The sequence below is a fragment of the Danio rerio genome, chromosome 5 (genome assembly GCF_049306965.1).
Source record: "Danio rerio strain Tuebingen ecotype United States chromosome 5, GRCz12tu, whole genome shotgun sequence".
Classification (NCBI taxonomy): Eukaryota; Metazoa; Chordata; class Actinopteri; order Cypriniformes; family Danionidae; genus Danio; species Danio rerio.
This window is the reverse complement of record NC_133180.1, coordinates 23,027,480-23,051,037: the sequence shown is the minus strand read 5'-3', so window position 1 is coordinate 23,051,037 and position 23,558 is coordinate 23,027,480. Positions and strand designations below refer to the sequence as shown.

The following is a 23,558-nucleotide window of genomic DNA, read 5'->3' as shown; positions in this document are numbered from 1 at the left end:
TGTCCATATCACCCATCCCGACTAAAATATAAATGGAGGCTTTCTTTATATATTTTACATTCATTTTATTTTTATTAAACTTTTTTGTGTAATTGAGTTTTTGAATGTTTTTAAATACAGTATGTCTGTTGCTACACTACTCCACCCTCACCCAGTGATCTCAATCTCGTTATCACTGATAACTAACCAGTCATTTGATTCCCATCGCTGTCTTCATCACAAGGACCACAAAAAAGCACACTCTTCCGCTCAGTTCCTCAATTGGTCTTTGACAATCTCTGTGTCATCTATGTGTTCGCTAACATCTGCTCCCTCTCTGCCCACTCTCACCTGAAAACACTTACCTTCCTCAGCTCCTGGAACTCCGTGATCTCTGTGCTGCACTTTGTGGGTTTCATTATCCCTCATCTGTCATTGATCTGCTTCCCTTGGCTCTGGTAGATAACAAAATCTGAGTTACTAATTCATTAAAGTTCAGAACAGGCTTTGATTCTACTCGCCTGCATTTTCTTTCATATCAAAGTGTTCAGTAAACACACCTGTTTGGTTCAATAATATCCTGTCTCGAGTCTTTATGTGTCTATATTTATTCATTTTATTTTAGTATATGAAGATTTTTCAAAAGATGTAAAGCGACCACTCTTTTAGGTACACCTATGTCTTACTGCTCGTTAATGCAAATTTCAAATCAGCCAATCACAATGCAGCAATTCACTGCATTTAGGCAACCCGGTACTAGTAAGCTGTACCTAATAAATGGAAGCAAGAAACGTGTACAGCTGAAATAAAATATCTAGTTTCTTACATATCATTTTAATATTTAACATTTTGTTTTAATTAAACAGTTTTATATAGTCACACTTTACAGCAGGTTACATTACTTAATGTATTTACTGACATGAACTAATCATATTTGTGGAGCATTTATTAATATAGTTTAACATTTACTAATGCATTATTAAAATAAAAAATCACGCTTGTTAACATTAGTGGATGCGCTTTGTGTTAACATGAACTAAATATGAATGACTGTATTTACATTATGTTAAATAACATGAACAAATACTGTAATTAACATACTGTTCATTGTTCATGTTAGTAAATGCAAACTAATAAAATCTTATTGTAAAGCACTACCAATTATATAATAATAGACATAAATAGACATGGACTCTCAGTTGTGATTATTAAACCACACTGAACTGAGCTAAACTGAACTGAACTTAAACTCTGAAAACTGAACTACACTTTCAATTTACTAATATCTTATATGTGGAGCTGCTTTGACACAATCTACATTGTACAAGCCCTATAGAAATAAAGGTGAATTGAATTTAACATAATATATATGTAATAATTCTGGTAACAACACCACATAGCTGCTGTGAAGTGTACAGGAACTGCATTTTCTCCAGTTTCTCTTTGTGTAATTTTCTCCTCTGTTGTACTCAGCGCTGCTCTCCTGCATTCTGGACCTCATCTGGTAATTGTGGCTGCAGTCGCTGTGCAATGCTTCAGGAGGTTTTATAATAAGAGCGAACAAGATGAAGTTCTGTTCAATGAACATCAGACAGTGGAGTGGTCAAGGTCCTGTGTTTGCTGGTAGTATTTAATGCATGAAGCGAGCTTAAATGTGAGCCATTTTCGCAGCAGTCAGATGGTGCTGTGCGGTTTGCTATTAAATGAGTGCTTTAGGTCTTATCATTAGGTTGCATAAGATGCTTGAAAAAGCAAGACAAAAAAAACTGTTATGCATTACTTTGACCCCAAGGTGGTGCTTGTCTTCTGTATTAAAGGAACTATACAGTCAGAGTAGCTTTTCATAAGATATATATATATAATTACAAATCACATCTTATAAAAGAGCTCTGCTACACAGGGACATGATTTAAAGCCTGAGAATGTGAATGTGTTTTTTTTTACTAAACAGGATATTTGCAAGCAGTGTGCATTGGCTTGCTTTCTTTTGTATTCTAATTCTGTCTGGAAAATTCAAGGCTATTGATCATTAGTGCAGTTTCAGTCTGGCCTTCAAAGATCCCCTGAAGTGCCTTGAACCACAGAATCACTCAATGTTTGGATGTCATTTCCAGTGAAACAGAAAGACAGGGTGGGACATATCGAGCAGCTTTCATCTAGGTTACTGTATCAAAACAGATCACAACACAGCTTTTAATTTGACTTGTCAAGACTGCCAGGCTTACAAAAAAAAAAAAAAATAATTTAAACAAGCTCTTTCCCACAATCAGAAAAAGGACAGATGCACTAAATAAACAGTCAAATACAATGAAAGACAGCTCCATGGAATCGTTTTAATTCAGAAGTTTAAGAACTGAAGAAACGAAGGCTCAAAAAAAATTCAATTCATTTACATCACAATTTACAAATTTTGGACCCTATCTTACAACCGGGGCAACACGGTGCAAAACTGTTTGTTGCTATTTTCAGACCAGCGCAAGCCTTATTTTCACGTTTTGTGCCATGTTGTTTAAATAGAAAATCCATTTGTGCCAGTTTGTGAAAACATAAGTGTGCTGGTCCAAAAAGGCGGTGCGTTAAGGTGCATTGTTGGTGTGTTGCTATTTTGAGGAGCTAAATAAGACTGTGCCATTGATGAAAAACAGGTCTAATGTTTAGCGCACCGCATGTTAGTTATGCGCCTATGCAGGTCCAAATCCACATTGCTTAATAGACACAAGATGCAATAAACAAATATGTTTATAAAAAATTTAAGGATTAAAATCTTACAAAATTATTATTTTCTACATTAATATAAAAACCACTGCCTGCATGCATCATCTCGGGGGGCTTTTTTAGTTCAATAATGCCAATTGCATTTTTATAATGTTTTAGTAGCTGATTATTTATTATATGCATATTTATATTTGTTTTAATAAAAAAAAATTTAGATTTGTCCACCTGTCGAGTTGTTAGAACTGAATTTAGATATAGTCTTAAAACAAATCTTTGCGCTTAATAATATGCAGGATGGTCTTTATATTATGGTCTGTTTTACATTTAGTTTTTCCATTTACAAAGTCCGCCATGTAAAAAACAAATGCTCCATGGTGCGACAAAATTGAATTGACTCTTAAATTAAATGGGAGATTGGTTTAAATCACACGCATAACTCATTAAGAGAATAAGCTCAACCCTGTTAGACCATGTGCCAGGGCACATAGCTTATTTTTCAATCCTTAAAATAGCAAAAGTAGATTCGGACACGCACTTAATACTTTTGTGCCATGCACTTTAGACTTTGCATCTAGATTGTTAAAACAAATTCCATTGATTTTCTTCTGCACCAAAAGAAAATACACTTAATGCTCAACTATATACTGTAGGCGTGCATGCAGAGTAGACCTGGTTAATAAGAATGATTTGTTAAGGGTTGAATTTAGACCGGAATTGTCAAGCTCAATAATTGCAAACAGAGGACCAGAAGCACACACAGCAATCTGACGACCAAACCATTCTCACAAAGGCTGTTCTATGCATGCAAACAAAAGGTGGTGCAAGTACTAAGGTGTTCATGCAGTGAAGTAAAGAGGGTGCTAAAATAAACCAGCATGAGGCCTTAGGGGTCAGTTTGTGGGTTATATTGGCATATATCCAGTAAGCACTTTGAATATAGCCAGACTATGATGCTCAGTAAAAACCCAGCAGGCATTTCCTTTGAACAAAAAGTGCTATATTTATTTTCCTTTTTAACATTTCTGATGGTTTAATTAAAGGTTGCTAAAAACTATTCATCAGCAGGTAATGTGTGTCATTACCAAAACACATCTTTTCAAAATAAAAGCTTAGAAAGAGTCAATGTTTGACTGTTGGCCCTGTCTCCCGCTGTGATTTTAAAGTACTCTTACATAATGCGTTCACATTTTATATAGTAATATAGCTGTTGGTTGGGGTAGTTAAAGTAAATACTATAGATCGGTTTTTACAGCCAACTATGAGTTGTCAGTAATTCCAGCTTTATTTCTGGCACAAAACTAAGTTGATTTGCAACATATTTGCATAATACATTGCTTAAGAAGGAATGTATTATGGAAATATGTTGTAAATCTACATATTGAAATTGAATTTAACCTCCTCAAACACTTGTTGAAACTGAGTTCTGGAAGTTCATAAGTGCTGTCAGCAGACACCTGTGCTGTGAAACTTTGCACACACTTCCAGAGAAGAGGACTCCTGCTTAAATGTACAATGTTATTATTGGTCGTATCACGATGTATATAAGGGCAGAAGAGGATGTTCCTGCTGCTGACATTCAGACAAGCTTAGAGTGGTAAACCTCTCACAACAGACTAAACCGGCTGATCAATCAGTGCAGAGTTTATTTGTTTATGTATTTGTTTGCTTGCTATTTGTATGTTTATGTTTTAATGCCATGTCATCAGCATTTCATGGCAATACTTATACTAAATGTACAATACATAACATAAAATCATTTCAGTTTCTTAACAAACGTTCATTGTACAAAAAACAAACAAACATACAAATAGCAACAACTCCAAAAATAGTCCTATACAATATTTTAGTTTGATTAAAGATAAATATTGTAAAATTGCTTCAGAAGACACCTTTTCAATCATTTCCCTTAAAATATTTCCTGAATAAAAACATTCACTAACGTGGTTTAAAAATGCATATTCTATTAAAATATGTTTTATCGTCAAAATATTCTTACACAAGTCACAAATAGGTTTTTCTTGCCCTTTCAATAAATATGAGTGTGTTAGACTTGAGTGTCCGATTCTACATCTCAAATGTACAACCTGATCTTGTCTATTTTCAAAGTGGTAATTATTTCTTTCAATTACAAATGGATTCACTTTAAACAATTTGTTGTTTCTACATTTACCCCATTACATTTGCAAATTCTTATTAATATAGAGATTTAAAACAGGTTTAACATTAGACACAGGGTTATTTTACATTTCATTATGTCCAACTGTAAGGCTTCCTCAGCTGCTTCATCTTCACTTTAGTTTGTAATGAATTCCATAAGACCAGGTATCCAGCAAAAAATAATATCGAAACCTTTTTTCTTTAAAAGGCATACCTTTTTTATTATGCTAAAAACCGTAAGATGATCAGTTTCCATAGATTCAAGTGCTTGTAAGCAGGACATAGAATCTGTGCAAATTAAAAACTGGCGTTGCTGTTCTTTTTTAATTTGTTGCAGAGCTAAAATAAGTTAAGAGTAGGCTTTTGGTTAAAATGAAAAAGGGTGGGAGACCTCCTGGGAAAACTAGGCTGCTGTAGGAAGTGGTGTTACTGAGGCCGGCAAAAGATGCATTCCTTGTGGATTATGTAGGTTTTATTTCACTCCTTAAACATTTATATTGTAATGTACATGGATAACCTTTTTTTTTTTGTTTGTTTGTTTTTTTTTTTGCTTTTATTAGACATTTGTTATTCAACAGTGATTTTAATACTAATAAGAAGCATGGCTATGCAAACTCAACTGTGCAAAGAAGTTATTACAAAGGTAACACTTTATTTTAAAGTATAGTTGGTTAGGTTTCATGTAATTACTACAGTAAAACCAATAAATGTTGCACAATTACATGCAAATAAAACTAAGCATACTGTAGAAAGTACAAGAAGTTTATTTATATTACTCAATAATTAAAATGAACAGCTAAGATAAGGACACCTTGTAACCTATTATAGCTTTTAGACCAGGGATGTCAAACTCCCGGCCCGCCACTCCTCCTCCATCTGGCCCGCAACTGACGTCAAAGATATAAAAAGATTCGGCCCACCAAATCATATATTTTTGAATCACTACTCTCATTGTACATACAGCCACTTGTGATTTTGACCCGTCACCAATTAGAGTGCAATTAAAGTACTGCACTATAAATGCGGGTTACTTTCAGTTTCTCTAATAGTAATAATAACGAATATAGCTGCAAGCAGCAACTTTTGGTGGAAAAGCAGCGCAGTGGCCACATCATAAACAAGCAAGGCAACACGCTGCAGAACAATGGGGATATTCTATAACTTTTCAGCAGCATGGTCAAATCTGGTGGAAATTGGGCTAACAATACATGATGAGTTCAAAACAACAGATTTTCAAACTAATTCAAGATAGTGGTAAGAAATTTGTGTCAATTAGAGGATAAATTATCAGCAGGTTGAGCGCCCCTGCTGGTCTCACTAACACCACTTCCGGCAGCAACCTAGCTTTCTCTTGTGTGCTCTCATCCAGATACTGACCAGACGCAGCCCTGCTTAGTGGGCAACCATACGAGAGTTGTAAAGAGCCGGCATGGTGCATTCAAGAGTAACACACATGCAGATTCATTCAGGGGCTGATTTTAACACGAAATATATGCCCATACATGCTCTATTTTCAATAAAGCTGTATTTTATTCAAGGGTCATTTGAATATTAATAGTTTTATACCACCTGTATTTTGTTGTACAAACACCTGTTCATTGCTTACATGTTCTGCTGGTGGTGTAACAAAAATGATAATTTTTCGATTCAAATGGTTTCATTTAATAGATATGCCTCATGCATATTAAGATTTGTATAAAAATATGCATTAGAAAAATTATACTGCTGGCTGAATTGATTATGTTAAAGTAAATGTGAATATATACATACGTTGCCACTCTTTATTCAAAGATATTGAATAACAATTGCCAGTAAAGTCACTAAAGTTACTCAAACTGCTTTCTGCTCTTCTTATATAATATCTGTTTAACTTTTGGTAAAGCAACAATTGGTTAGGACAGAATAATAATTATTATGTCTATTATTATAATTTTGATAGCAATTTAATTTGCCCCTTCACTATATACAACAAGAAGGAGCTTTGACTGCATATTATCTAGGGAAGAATGTCTGCATTAATAGCATCAGGTTTTCACTTTTTTGAGCTTGAATGTTAAAACGGCCCTCATATGAATTGTCAGTCACTGATATGGCCCCCAATTTGAGTTTAAGACCCCTGTTCTAGACATTACAGAGTGATGCAAGACAGTAAATTGCAGGAAATATTCTTGTAAAAAAGATAAATATTTACTAAAATAATATTTAATTGTACTGTAGCTCCTAAAATCATACGTGAAAATGTGACGTCATAACCTCTGAAGACAAAGGCATTATTGCAAAGGCATAACCTCTGAAGACATCAGGGTGTGCTGCCCACAGAATGATCAATTTTACATTTTGTCATTTAAATGGGAGTGAAAGCACTTCAGCCCTGTGTAGGCTATAACCGTCCTCAGTGCCTCAGCTCTTTTGAACTGTCAATGATCAATTCATCATTGGATTTTAGCGTGAAGGCTGAGGTACTACAGGGCCTGTCAGTGATTTTTTCTGGGTCTTGGTATGGTGATTGGTGCTATAGGCTCACGCACGTAGCCTAACATCTCGCTAAAATGTTAATCACTAATCCTTGTCTGAAAATGACAATCAATTTTAGAATAAATTTGCCTAAAACATTTTCAACTATCTTGTCATGTAGTGTTTCCCTGTGTGTATAATAAACAGTGCTTGATTGCCATTAAATTGTCATGGAATAGGTTTGCAAAAAGGTTTGAAATTGTTCATCTTATTCGAGCATGTCTTTTACCTTTAAATCGACTGGAGTGATTTCACACACCAGAGGATAAATTGGATTTTTGCAATACAGGTATAAGCAAGCTGTATGAAGAGAATATAAAGTATAGAGATATAAAGAGAGATTGAGGATAGTAATGAATATGTATGGTAGTGTTGATGTGTTTGGTCTTATGGCACAGATCTGCTATGATGCTGCTGCTTTGATTACTGGTACAGAGCAAGAACTGAGACTTGCTACTGGCAGTATATTCACAAAGATGCTGTTTATAAAAATTCATACAACAGTTCCGTCTGTTTCTTAAATCTGATTGGATGATAGCCGACCTACAGTATATTCTTTCAAAAGCAGCACTCATCCAGCCTCTAAACCCTTCCCTTGTGTATTACTCTGCCCACATACAGCGACAGGCAGACGACACTCTTTGACATATATTGCTGCTGTTGGACAACATAATGTGTTTTTGAGGCTTTTTTTAGTCGAGAATGTAGTTTTTTAGATTGCAACAATGCAGTTTATTTATAAGAATAGTGCCTATTTTAAAATATTTATAATTTAAGAGCATTGAATTCAGACCATTGGCCACCATCAGCCTGTCTGAGCAGACTAAAGAAAGTGATGTCCTGCCACAAGATGTCAACGGAGACTGCATAAGTCCTGAGGAGAGGAAAAACAGCTTTTTCTCAGCGCAAGTTTTAAACAACAGCTAAACAAATTTGTATGAATCAGATCTCTTTATTTTTTATTGCTTTATTTATACTAAAGAAACTGGTGGTGTTTGCTTTGCTCTGGATTTTTCAGGGTTAATTATAATGAAATCCTTATTGCAACAGAGAAATACTGGGAAATCTCTGTTGACTGATGGCATTTTATATCATTCAGCCTAATAATCTTAATATGTGAGCAAAAATCACTTGATTTGTCATCACTTTAGACCAGGGGTGGGAAAACTCAGTCCTGGAGGGCCAGTGTCCTGCACAGTTTAGCTCCAACCCTAATCAAACACACCTGCTTATCGATTTCTTTTGATCTTAAAGACACTGATTAGCATGTTCAGGTGTGTTTGACTAGTGTTGAAACAAAACTCTGCAGGGACACCGGCCCTCGAGGATCAAGTTTGCCCATCCCTGCTTTAGACATTACGCTAGAGAATCATTCAAACACTATAAAAGTGACACTTGTAGCATTAGCATAGCGATGTGGCTGTATATCGACACTGGTGGGTCCACTAAGGCACTTGACCTGCGGACCCATGCCAGTGCACGCCTCCCACCAGTGTCGATTTACAGCCACATAGCACTGCTACTCACGTGATATTGCTCACATAATAAACTGCTGCTGCAAACCTATCTTTAACCCCTGTAGTAGATCTATTGACTTTATACTTCACATAAGAACGGGCGCAGCCATTGCAATCTTTTTGGCTTGAGACTTCCAGTCTCGGTCACTTACATTCATTATTAAAAGTTAAAAACAGCTGCTTGATGTTGCAAACTAATAGTTTCTTAGTATACTATTCTTTTTATATATAATCGTGAACACACTTGTTTGTGGTCCAAGTAGTTTGACCATTTCCTGACATTTATTATTCCTAGTCAATTAATAGGGAACAGAATCGGAAAAAAAACTGCACACTGCAGAATAAGATCAATATACAGGTGGATGAGGCTTTCACAAAATATGCTGCAGATTGCTAACAAAAACCACACTGAGCTATTTAAATGTTGAGGAGCAAGCTTGTTGGCTGCTGAGCCGACAGCAATCAATTACCTACACCATAGCTTTAGGGAGACAGGAAAAATCTGTGCCCAATAAAAGGTCAATTTGTCTTTCTTTTGTGTAGCTTTAATATTAAAAAGCTTAAGTACTGGTAAGTCTTTTGTGTGCACTAAAAACTTTTTACAACTCCAAATCAGAAAAAGTTGGGACACTGTGAAAAAATGCAAATAAATAACAGAAAGTAGTGACTTCCATATTTACTTTGACTTGTCTTTCATTACAGGCACTATGAATGCACAACATTTCATGTTTTGTCTGGTCAACCTTATTTCATTTGTAAATATACATACTCTGTTGTTATTTAGACTTGCAACACATTCTCAAAAAGAGTCGCGATAGTAATTTAGAGCAGTAAACAGGTAAATTGATTAAATAATGATTTGAAACAGGTGATGTCAACAGGTGATTGTAATTATGATTTGGTACAAAAGCAGAAGAGAAAGGTCCAAAACTGTAGGTGCAAAGATGGGCTGAGGATTGCCAACAAATACGCGTGAAAATTATTGAAATGAAAAAGATAGGTAGACATTTGAATATTAATATGTCCAATAAAGCTTATTTATAAGTGATATCCCTACATGGGCTTAGGTCTACTTTGGAAATCCTTTTTCAAGTACCACAATACATATTTAAATCCAAGTGAAAACAATTTTGCCAGTGATGGCAAATCTGGGGATGGCTGTCACACAATGGAAACGTATTGTTTTCAGATGAATCAGTATTTTAGGTATTTTTTGGATAGAAATAGACACCATGTGCTCTGGACCAAAGAAGAAAATGATCATTCAGACTGTTACCAGCAACAAGTCCAAAAGCCAGGGTCTTTTATGGTAATGGGTTGTGTCAGTGCCCTTGACAAGGTAACTTTCACTTCTGTGATGGCACCAATAATGCTGAAAAGTGCAAAATGTTTTTACAGCACAATATGCAGCCTTCTTTTCCAGAGACACCCATCCATATTTCAACAAGACAATGCAAAATCAATTCTGCACACATTACAGTTTTGGCTGCAGAGGAAGAGGATACAGGTATTTACCTAGCCTGTCTGCAGTCCTGATCTGTCGCCAATAGAAAATGTGTGATGTATTTTGAAGCACAAAATGACTAAGACCCTGTACTGTTGCCTACCTTAAGACTTATTTGCAGGAAAAATGGGACAAAATTAACTGAAACACTTCATCACTTGGTGTTTTCAGTCCCTAATCATCTTTTAAGTCTTGCGAAAATGGCAACATTACAAAGTGGTAAATGCTTTACTGTTCCAACTTTTTGAAATGTTTTTTTTTTAAATGAACCAAAGTTGGAATACACGTTTATTTAAAAAATAGAACAATAAAAAATCAAGAGGAACCCATTACATACCGTTTGTTGTTTTGTCTGCAATGAAATACAAGTTGTAGTAAATTTAGAAATCACTGCTTTCTTTTTATTAGCATTTTCCATACTGTCCTAACTTTTTCAGATCTGGTGTTGTAATAATAAAGAGATAATTCACCCCCATAGTATTGAAATTCTGTCACTATCTACTTGTTTCAAATTAGCTTTTTCTTTTAAACACAAAAGAAGAAATTCTGAAAAAATATCAGGAACTAACCATTGACTCCCATGGTATCTGTGTTTCCTTTCATAGAATTCAGTAATTACAGGTTTTCAGCTTTCTTCAAATTATCTTCTTTTGTGTTCAACAGAAGAAATAATCTCAGGTTTAGAATCAATTTAGGGTGACTAAATTTCATTTTTGAGTGAACTATGCCTTTAGGGGTGTTCAATAGAGTAAAAGCACTAATGATCTAATTGCATCCATGCTCTCTTTTATCCTCGCTGCAAAGAAACAGAAGCCATTATTGTCACAGATGGATGTTGAACAGTGTGAACTCTCATAAAGCCTTCCCCACACACAATGCAGAAGCTTAGTAGGTTTTTTATTATTAGATATTCTGTAGTTGGCATAGATCCTCTGATCTTCTGGACGGACTACTACAAAAACATAACTGTAAAACACAGTTCCTCAGCTCTCTGTTTTACTTAATTTCATTATCCATTGTTTGTGCCAGAATGTTCTCACCTGGGCCTTCATTAAAAACAAGCATTACAATCATTTCTTATAATTAGCTTTTGAGTGGAGTAAATGTATTTTGGGAATTAAGTAATCCCATAGCCATATTCTTTATGCTCGTTAAACAAATTGTGCATTTTACTGTCATTTGAAAAGAAAAACAACAACAAATGAAGCCATATATTTTGCAATTAGCACAATGTGAGTATGATTATTTTGGTCTCTTCTCACTCTTGCAGTCCAAATTACCTCACGCTCAAGTGCTTTGTTGTTGGAGATAACAGGAAACATAACAGAAGGAGAAAATGCAATACATCATATCAGATTTCTGATACACAAACATGTTTATGACTAAAACAGCCAGTACTAATAAAACGAATTTGGAAAAATTAATACTTTTCTGTACTAAATTAACACAAAAAACGTTCGATTCTACAGAAACTATTCTCCTCCTCATTTATTTAATATTTCTTTTTTCAGCTCAAAAACTGGTCATTAAAATCATCTCACATTTTACCAGTCATTATTATAATTTGTGCTCACATGCATCTACTGGGTTTTAAATGTGTATTTATGATTATTTCAAAGGCATGAAAACCAGCCATGGTGCCATTCAATCTTTTTTTTTTATTCTCAATATATTTAAACCTAATTCATTTTGAGGAAGTTGTCAGAGCCTGAATGTTTCAGCAAGTGGCCATGGCCATAGCAGATCTTGAAAATTAATAAGGAGGTCTGGTGGTTGAAAAAAAAAACTTGCTACAAATATGTATAGTTTGTTTCATAAAGAAGTACATGATCATTTTTACAGTAACCATTTTCATTAAAAAGATCAAATTATGATAAATGTGTCATGATGATCACTGCCTTACCGAATGTGGTCTCTTCAGCAATAAACCAGTACTTCCTTTTTGATTGTAGTCTGGGGGATGGAGTTGTTGCCAGAAATTGCTATAAAAACAAACAAAGGCAATCTCCCAAAAATTTTATTTAGATGTTCAAATCTGGCAATTTTGCAAATTAGATTAATGACTCCAAACTTTCTCTTTTACAAATACCCAAATGACTATTATTGCTGTTAGTACACATATTAAAAACAAATCCATTGACTCAATGCTTATGCACTGTACCTGGCTGGACCCCCTCCTGCCTTCAGAACTGCCGTAATCCTTTGTGGCATAGATTCAACAAGATACTGGAAATATTCCTCAGAGAATTTGGTCCATATTGGCATGATATCACATTGCTGCAAATTTGTTAACTGCATATCCATGATGCAAATCTTCCATTCCACTACATCCCAAAGGTGCTCTATTGGATTGAGATCTGGTGATTGTGGAGGCCATTTTAGTACAGTGAACTCATTGTCATGTTCAAGAAACCAGTCTGAGATGTTAGCGCTTTATGACATGGCGTGTTATCCTGCTGCAAGTTACTATCAGACAATAGGTACACTGTGGTCATAAAAGGATGGACATGGTCAGCAACAATACTCAGGTAGGCGTTGACACAATGCTCAACTGGTACTAATGGGCCCAAAGTGAGCCAAGAAAATATCCCCCACACCATTACACCACCAGCGTTCATGTTTGCTTTCATGTCATGCTTTCATGCTGACCAAACTCTGACCCTACCATGCAAATGTCGCAGCAGAAATCAAAACTCATCCAACCAGGCAACGTTTTTCCAATCTTCTATTGTCCAATTTTGGTAAGCCAGTGTGAATTGTAGTCTCAGTTTCATGTTCTTAGCTGACAGGAGTGGCACTCGATGTGGTCTTCTGCTACTGTAGCCCATCCACCTCAAGGTTTGTGTTGCATATTCTGTGATGCTCATCTGCCTACCTCGGTTGTTAAATAGTGGTTGTACAAGTTACTGTTGCCTTTCTATCAGCTGGAACCAGTCTGGCCATTCTCCTGGCATCCACAAGGCTTTTGCGCCCACAGTTGCCACTCACTAGATATTTTTCTCTGTAAAAGACCATTCTCTAAAAACCCTAGAGATGGTTGTGCATGAAAATCCCAGTAGATCAGCAGTTTCTGAAATACTTAGACCAGCCAATCTGGCACTAAAGAACCATGCCATGTTCAAAGTCACTTAAATCACTTTTCTGCCCCATTCTGATGCTCAGTTTGAACAGCAGCAGATCGTCTAGACCACAGGTGTCAAACTCAGTTCCAAAAGGGCCGCAGGCCTGCACAGTTGAGTTCCAACCCTAATTAAACACACCTGATCAAACTAACTGAGTCCTTCAGGCTTTTTTGAAACCTACAGGTAAGTGTATTGGAGCAGGGTTGGAACTAAACTGTGCAGGGCTTCGGCCCTCCAGGAATTGTGTTTGACACCCCTGGTCTAGACCATGTCTACATGCCATAATACTTTGAGTTGATGCCATGTGATAGGCTAATTAGAAATTTGCGTTAACGAGCAGTTAATTGCAGGCTGCAGCCACGCCTACAAGAGCTCCATCACTCAGCCTGCGTCTGACAGCTGCTGTGAGTCAGAGACGTGAATTTTATTCGGCGACATGACTTAAATTATTTTTATATTCATAGAATTTTAAATATTATTCATGAGCATGAACCTTTTTAAAAAGGTCTGAACTTGGGTGATCTTATAGCAGGATATTGGACCTGTAAGGGTTGAATAGCCTATTTTTTGATGCCCTGTCTGAACTGACGAAGCCAGTCTACATTGTGTTCTTTAACATTGTGTACTTGACTGATGCTATTATCCAAAATGATTTTACTGGGAACTCTGGAAATCAAATAGCTGCATGCTGTTTGGGCTACCTGTTTTAAAGTGGATTTTTGAGCAAACTTACATTCATTCTGAACTGTACCAAACTAACAAAACATACGTATAATGTATAAACATGCATGCTGCAGTCTTGGTCTTTTTTACAGGTCTCTCTCTCTCTTTTTACTGAAATAAAATACAAACTATTACAGAGATCGATTCATTATTTAGCTATTTATTCATTCATTTACCCAGCTCAAGATCTTAAAACCATTTATGAAATTTATTTTATAATGTAAAGCAGTTAATGTGTACATATCCAACCTGTGAAAGCATTTGCATTAACAACATTACAATGTCACACACCGTGTTTTAAAATATAAAACGAGCACATTTTTTAAGCACAAGATATCAGTCAAGATATGAAAATGCAGCATACATTTCATCTCATCTAGATAAAACAAAAACTCATAAACTCTGACAAATAAATGAATGAAAGAATGTAGATCAATTTGCTCTTAACCTGCTGTAACCTCATTTTCTTCAGCATCTATAGACCGATGAGGAATATCAGGATTAAACCGCATGTGATTTACTGACATTTAATGAAAACTTGACATACACTTGACTTGAAGATCTCACAGCAGTCTATACATCTCTGTTGTCTCATTTAATGACCTCAGACGGCATACATGTTCTCAGCAAACTCAATAAAGTGGATTATTGTGCCTTTGTGAAGAGAGAAACAGCTGTGGACATTTACAGCTCAGCAATGCGTAAAGAACTTATTCAGAAGAACCAGAGAGGGGGGGTGAAAAAGAGAATAGCGGCCAAATGCTGATGGATCTTTTCATGCTTCTGTGCGGAAGAAAAAGCTGCTTCCTGCTCAAATGCACATCCCACTATTCCCTTGAACCCTTCATTTTACCAGCTCTCTCAATTGACAGAAAATTAGCATCCTTCCCTCGCCAATTACCAGTGCAGTCGTGCTGGGCCATCAGCATGTAGAATGTCTTGAACTGAATGGCCAACGGGATATGACATCATTCTCTGTGTCTGTCATCCTTAATAAATAATGTTCTGGTTACTTGCACAGACCAATAGTTTTGCAAAGACCCATGGATTTTCATTTAGTATTACTTGATTTTTTTTTTTTTACTCTCTATCTGACAGTTACTATTATCTAGGCAAGTATACTAAATCTAAAACCTTCTAAGAAAAAAAAAAAGCAATCAACAGGTCAATTAGCCTTGGGGTCAGTAAATTATGAGCACATTTTTATACTGGATAAATTATCCCTTAAAGCAGCACTATGTAAGATCTGACCTTAAAATAATTTCTCTTAAATTGCACCAGTGGCAGCAGCATAACTTTTATGTATTCTGTGGATGTTTAACAGCCTACAGTAGGTGAAGTTAGCCAAAAGTGCATTGTTACTTTTCTTTTACTGAATTCAAAAATTTTTATTCATGCCCAAAAGTGGTTTAAATCTCCTTTTTACTGCACTTTCACCCTTTTCTGGCAGAACGTGACCAATTTAAACTTACAAATAGCAAGAAAAGTGAAGTTTTTGCATTATGAAAACCTTTTTAAGCTTAAGTTATAGCTTTTCGTGTGTTTTTTCTTTTCTTATCTATTAACTTAGCCAGTGTCAGGACGTGGACAGGCTGTTTTTGCACGTCGGTCTAAATGAATAGATTACATCAAAAAGAACATGAGTAATATTGACAAACTATACATCACTAAAGCTACAACCCTCAAGCAGCCAGTGTTGAATTATGGATGGTTATTCGTTTGTTTTTTAGTCACCGTTTCTGCTGGAGACCTGTTGTTTACATTGTTTACTTGTGCGCGAAAATGGCGTCTTTGTAGTAAAAAAAACAAACAAAAAAAACAAGAAAAGGTCATAACTTACAGTGTTAGAAATAAAATGAGACCACGAACTGAATTAAAAGCCAAAGTTATAGTTACTAAAATCTAAACAAAGCAGTCGACTGCTTTGATGTTCTGCATATGCATATCTGTCAGTCACTTGCTTTCTAGTTTGACTGGTGGAGAATTTAGTCAATGGCTGCATGATTTTTTCGCAAAATGGCGATGTTTATTCATCTATTGAACAAGTTGTAGTTTCATTGCAATCTGTTTGCTGTCACTGCTTCAGTGACTTGTCAATCATTATGTCACGTGACGCACCTGCAGCTCTCCCCGGCTTTTTGATGTCATAGCTTGAGTCATTAAAATTCAGGTTTTTTCCTCTCTGTATTACATTATTACACTAGAGATAGATGTATAATTATGTCTCTTCTCCCTTTTCACCCACTTAAAGCTAACTGTCAACGTCATACTGACATTTACTTGTCAGATATGGCAACCAAAATCCAACATCTGATAGACGTCATAGTGGTAACATCCATACAACATCAAGCTGTATCATCATTAGACGTTGATATTTGGTTGATTTTAGGTTGGACATTGGATCTTGGTCTGACGTTGGGTTCTGACTTCAACTAAATTTTTATTTCCAAACAAAGTGCAATGTCAACATGATGTATGGATACAACAACAATCTGACATTATGTTGATGTCCTGTGCCTGCAGGGAGACTGATCAGCCACACATGGAAACTAACATGGATTTGTATTGGACAGGCTTGATGGCAAAAGCTGAAAGAGGCAACTGGCTGCCATTTGATGATATTTGTTGAGTGTAATGTAACACAGGCTATTTTTACGGGTCGTTGGACATGATTTCCAAACGAGGTATCAACTTTCACTGATTCTGTCAGGTTAGTCAACAAATGCTGCCCACAGAGAAGTGCAACAACACTTTAACAACACTGGTATCAGGCAACTGGACTTATCAATAACAAAGAGAAGCTGTGAGAGAAACTTGCAAAGTGTTGCTTTAAAGAAGTTGTTTTCGATGATCCAATCACAAGTGGACAATGCTATTTTCAGGGGAATACAGAAATATTTGAGCTTTCGATCATTTGAGACGAATAAACATTCAAACTGTTTAATTTAATGTGTTAAAAAGGTTTTTGCCCCGTTTTAAACATATGTAACTAAACTCATGGCTACGGTTCTTGTTTAGAATAGGTTGATCTACATCTTATTCATTCATTTTCTTTTTGGCTTAGTCTCTTTATTATTAATCCGGAGTCGCCAGTGGAATGAATCGTCAACTTATCCAGCACATGTTTTATGCAGCGGATGCCCTTCCAGCTGCAACGCATCTCTGAGAAACATCCAGAACATGCAAACTCCACACAGAAACGCCAACTGACCCAGCGACCTTCTTGTTGTAAAGCCAAAGCACTACCTACTGTGCTACTGCATCACCATCTGCATGCTAAGCTATTGTAAATTGCCATTCCATCATCCATCATATAACAGCCAGCTGTTATACATTGTTCACTGCAATTCACAGCCAATTGATGCTTATTGTTTTAGTATATTCTAATATTTGGTCAGACCAAAACATGCCTCACATTCACCTCACAGCTACAGGCAAGTGAATGTCTCCAAATCACTTATACCACACAATAAGGAGTCAAAATAACAAACATTAACCAACTGTCTTTCACTAAACCTACTCTATGCACAATCCTATATAACACTTCCTTAACACTTGTCCCTAAATATGCTTCTAACATCTTATTTCAGCATTTAACAGAATCACAAAATTTCCTTGGATTATACCTTTGCCTGCTGCTTCACCCTCACCTGCCATGTTTTTAGAGATGCTCTGTCACATCTGCTATTTAACCAATTTGGCACTAAAGCACTTCATTCCTCCCTCCTCGCACTGTGATTACCATCTTGATGACTTCCCCATTTCTGCCTAATGCACATGCTGTTTTTACACTCAACAACAAATTATTTTTCTGTTTTTTTTTTTCAACTTCTTTTACATGCCAATTATGTGTTTTCAGTCCAAAATGAACAGCCACTTTAAGTAAAAATGTCAGCAAAACCAAAATGTTTTTGATTTTTATAGTTTACAGTATGTACTGTGGGGGAAAATATTCAACATGTTGTTTTTTTTCTGGTTAAAAATATTCTAAAGGAGCTGTTGACGTGGAATTGAACCAGATTTTGGTAAAAACCCAAACAATATATGCTTAAAAATGAAACAAACAAAAAAATCTGAAAAATGTGTTTGTGTAATAACAATGAAATGACACAAGGAGAAAGTACTGAACTACTGAAACGTATTTAATACTTTATATAGAAGTTTTTTTTTTGTTTTTTGTTTTTTTTGGTAATGGCAGCTTAAAGATGACTCATGTAGAAAATGATGTCATATAAATTTCTCAGGTGTGAGTTTTTCACAGAGTTCAACAGTGTAAAAATCTTGATGGTTCTGTGGGTCTTGTCTATCAGATCTGATCTTTATTTTGTATTTTCTATTGGGTTCAAGTTGGGCAATTGGCTGGGCCATTCTAAAGCCTGATTTTCTTTCTCTGGAAGCATTTGAGAGTTTCCTTGGCTGCGTTTTGGATCATGGTCTTGCGGAAATGTCCACTCTGGCTTCATCATCATCATTCGGATGATGTAGATGTTGGACTGAAGCAGCTAATATTAATTTACACTGACGAAGGGCACACGGTTGCTGAATAACCTCTGAGAGATTTTAGCTGCTGTCTGGGCTTTCACTGCCTTTCTACTCCTCCCTTTAGTCATGCGTTCAATACTTTTTTTGTCATTTCATTTTATTACACATAACTTCATTTGTAAACTAATTATTATTGTATGAATGTGAATTTCTTTGGTTGTTACCAACATCTGGTGAAAATTTCAAGTCAACAGCACCTTTACAAATATGTTTTCTGGGACAAATGGTAATTTGTTGAATACTAATTTCCTCCACTGTATTTAAAGTGGGATAGTTCACCCAAAAAGAATGATTTACTTATCCTTGACTTGAAAAAAAAAAACATCAGCCATTGATTTCCATAGTGTATTTGTTCCTACAATGGATGTCAATGGCTGCTTTTTCACAACATTCGGCAGAATATCTTGTTTTGTGTTGATTTTTAAACCCATAAACATTTAAAATTACTTGAGTGTGAGTAAATGCGTGAACTATCCCTTTAATGTAAAATTGTTTATATTATGAAGATGTGGCAAATGCATGTACAACATGTAAAAAAACTAAATCTTTTGCACTTTAAGATGTTTTTAGGACAAACTCCTTAGATTAAAATGTTCCTCACACCCCTCTAAGCACATTTTGAGTTTTTGTTTTAATGCAAACCTATGAACAAAAGGTCAAGGAGGCAGTTTCAAAGCCTGTTAAAGTCGTAACAGACCACTTCAAAATTGTTAGTATCAATAGCGCAGCTTGTGTAAACATACAGGAATGCCATGGCAGATGCTGCTTCTGTTTGCCCTTTGCAGAGCTGGCTTACTGTATATTGACCCTAACAAAAATATACTGCTAACGGTCTACAGTATTCTGCTTGCTTTAATTAATTGGTTAAATGCAAGCATTTGAAATAACAAGCAACAAATGCATAAGTTAATAATAAAATTATAAAAATTGCCAGAGGAAATCACTTTCATATTGAGAGCGGTTTGATCCTATTGAACCTACTCTCAAATGCAATTCCCTACTTTCACTGAAAGCGAATTAGGTTTTGTTTACCACCCACTTTCATTTCAGCTGTGTGGAAATGGGATGTGTGCCATGCCTGGGAAATTTGTGTTTACCTGCACAGAGGCAATATATTCATTTTTCTGACTGGCTTTACTGATATTGAGGTACTGGCTCTATGGAAATGTTCTCAGGGAAGAAAGAGGGAGAAAGATTGTATACAATTAGGAGCTGACAAATCTAGCATGTCTCTGGGAAAAAGGTACACAGCAGTGATGGAATGATGTGTGTATGCATATGTGTGTGTTCTAAGCATTTAAATAACTCTTTAAAGGGATAGTTCATCCTAATTTTTTGTTAAAATGTTAGTTTTTAGTAATGATTCAGCTATCTTTGTCCACATTCTTAAAGTCATCAAGGTTTAATTTTAACCCATTCATTGTGTTCATCCCAGTGGCACAGTGGGTAGCACAATGGCCTCACAGCAAGAAGGTCGATGATTCAAGCCCTGGCTGGGTCAGTTGGCATTTCTGTGTGGAGTTTGCATGTTCTCCCCATGTTCGCAAAGGGAGTACTCTGGTTTCCCCCACAAGTCCAAAGACATGCACCCTAGGCAAATTGGGTAAGCTAAATTGTCCGTAGTGTAAGTGTGTGAGTGAGTGTGTATGTATGTTTTCCAGTGATGGATTGCAGCTGGAAGGGCATCCAGTGCGTAAAACATATCCTAGATAAGTTAGAGATTCATTCTGCTGTAGCAATAAAGGGACTGAGCCAAAAAGAAAATAAATGAATGATTGAATTAGTGTGTTTGTCCAAATTTGACCCAAATTAAATTATTTTGTGAGTTAGGTTCCTTAAAAAATGTTAGAGATGGTTTTAAAAAAAACTATCTGCATAAATATGCAAGTAAACAAACATTCTACTGGTGAAGTTCTTTCAATTTGCAGACTGAAAACCAATTTATGTTCTTGCACAGAAAAAAAAATCTAAATATTTTGCATACATATTAATAATGTTATATATCACCAGCAGGATTATTGTATTGGCTTGTTCTGTGCCACTCCTCTGTTGCCGGGAAGCTTGATACAGATTGTATGGCGAATGTTTCCTGAGTATTTGCTAGCAGGTTTCTGATTGGCCACACTCTGATTAGCATTGCAGTGAATAAGCTTTATGCTCCGGTTAACATTATGACCATCTCTAATGCTAACCCCAAGGTTAGTGTTGTCAGTAGTACAGTGAGAACTGTGCAGGTCTTCAACTGTGCTCATGCTATGACTAACACATTTGACCCTCTGAACATTATTGTCTGCCGAGTAACTGCTTACGCCATTGCTAATTTCAGTTGTGACAAGGTTAACTTTAGCTGTATCGCATAAACCTGCATCTGTCTCACCCACATTCTCAGTGGGAGTACAGTGTGTCCTCACCTGCACCGGGGGTGTAGAAAGTAAGACTAGCGGAACATTATGACCATAAAACAGTGTCTGTGGTATTTGCACTTGAACTGATTCTCGAACGCTTCCCTCATTTCCTTCACTGAACCCTGGCTCAACTTTTCGCTGAGCTTCTCCCAGCGTATTCTTTTTGGTATTTGAGGTCTGATTCGTGGCCTTAGAATGTTTAAGCATAATTCTTCCAGCTGAAGGAAAGAATGTGATTTTCATTCTGCTCACTTTCTTCCCACCTGAGGCCTGCATGTCGGAGTGTGCATTTGGAAGCTTCAGCTGCAGCTGACTTGCTGAGCTTTCTGCTTGAGTTTCATTTTGCTTTTGTGATGTTGTGGATGAGTTTACGAGAGTTTGTTTCACCTGGGGTTCCTTTATCACAGAGTCAGCTGGATTGGCTTGCGGTGCTGTCCATATGCTGTAAGGATTCACTTGTGAGCTAAGGTCAAGACTGGACTCTTTTTGACATGCGGTGGAGGGTTGTAATGGATTCACACTAAACTCAAAGCTGCACACAGTCTCAGAATGACCCTCTGACATGCTTTGAGTTGCACTTTTAACCTCATGAATATCCCCAATGGACTCAAAGCTCATGGCATCCTCACTCACAGCTCTTTCTCCATTCTTCATTCCTCTCTCTTCATCGTAGTCATGAAAAGATGCTTCACATTCGTTTTCTTTCTCATTTTTGGTCTCCTGATCCCTCTCACTCCAAAAGTCTTCTTCTTCTTCGTAGGTGAAAGTATTTGTCCAGCTCTTTTTGGATATTTCAGGTGTGAGAGGCCGCAGTCTTGCAGCAGCTCCGAACAGAAAAGGACGGGAGCGTGGATCTTGTGGGCTGGGGATTGGATCAGCTGAGCTGAGGGACAGTGTACTATCCAATGAGCTGAGAGAAGAAGTGGTAGTAGATGACAGACTTGACATGCTGGCCAATCTCTGAGCAGGATGACGGAAGCGAGAGGGGATCTGCGGAGACTTCCAAAAAGTGTAACGGCGCCGTCGTGGACCCATTCCAGAATTTTGCGATTGCTGATCTGGGCTCAGTCCCGTAGAGCCTAGTGACTGCTCCTTTCTACTGTCAGTTACAGCAGCATCATAGCTGGACTGGCGGATAACAGGAGTATGATTTGGTGCCAGTGTTTGGGGTGAGGAAAAGTACATGGAAGGCTCAGAGAGGCATCGATCACGAGATTGGCTGAGTTGCCCAACCTCCAGCATGCTCACAGAAGCACTGGAACAAGATGAAATGGAATCCAGAGTCCCACAGCTGTAGGTGCCCTCTGATGACGGCATATCAATATCAAAGGCCCCGGGTCTCCTCTTCTCTTGCAGAGAAAGTGCAGCCAGTGGGAGGAAAAGGGGATGAACTTCAGGCTGTAGATGAGGTGAAACTGTAAAATCTTGATCTGTGTCCTCTGAAGAAGAGTGCTGAAGAATAAATGACCCATCTAGGGAAAATATGAATATTTTGCATAGTTAGACATAGCTGAACACTTAGATTATTCTTGGACTCTGTCAAAGTGAATAAATTGCACAGACCACTTAGTACAGTTATTCAGCGATTCCTGTGGAGAACCTGCCATAAGCCTACCATCAGTACATAAATCAAGTTTCCATGGTGTCATTTGGTGCAAAAACACTATTTCAGTCTGCCAGAAATTTGACAAATTGCACTTAAATGACGTTAAGAGCCCAAGGAAAAAAGATTCTACAAGACTAACTCGATAGCTAACGGTACATTTTTCTTCTGATAAATTTTCTAGGCATACATAGGGGTTATTTTCAGCATCACCAATTGTTGAGTTGCTCTGAACTGAAGAAAAGAAAGTAATCCCAGATGAAAACCTACTGCACAGGGCAAATATTTCTCTTTCATCCTGAGCGTGACCAAACTGCCAAAACCACGCTGGAATGACTCTGGACGATGTTGAGAGACTAAATGTTGTATCCCAAGCCTACTGAAAACCTCTGCTGAGTTCAGAATACCACCTGGTGCTGAGTTCAGAATACCACCTGGTACTGTATATTTAAGTAACATAGAAAGTGTAGTATCCTACATTTTCACTCAAAGGCCTCGTTTACACTGCCAGTTAAATGTGACCTAATTAGGATTTATTGCATATTGAAGTCAGAATTATTAGCTGCCCTGTTTATTTTTTTCCCCAATTTCTGATTAACGGAGAGAAGATTTTCTCAACACATTTCTAATGAGAATAGTTTTAATAACTCATATCTAATAACTGATTTATTTTATCTTTGTCATGATGACAGTAAATATTATTTTACTAAATATATTTTTAAGACACTTCTATACAGCTTAAAGTGACATTTAATGGCTTAATTAGGTTAATTAGGC

General features: G+C 36.7%; 1 protein-coding gene across 11 annotated transcripts in view; it reads right to left on the bottom strand.

The window, feature by feature from the left end:
• Positions 1–14,371: 14,371 nt before the first annotated feature.
• arhgap20b (Rho GTPase activating protein 20b) overlaps positions 14,372–23,558 on the bottom strand; it is a 93,106-nt gene continuing 83,919 nt past the window's right edge. For all 11 annotated transcript variants that reach the window (XM_073952103.1, XM_073952108.1, XM_073952104.1 and 8 more), the window contains one exon: positions 14,372–22,650. In XM_073952103.1, coding sequence (XP_073808204.1) covers positions 20,789–22,650 — 1,862 coding nt within the window. In that variant the 3' untranslated portion in view covers positions 14,372–20,788. The remainder of the gene's footprint in view (positions 22,651–23,558) is intronic.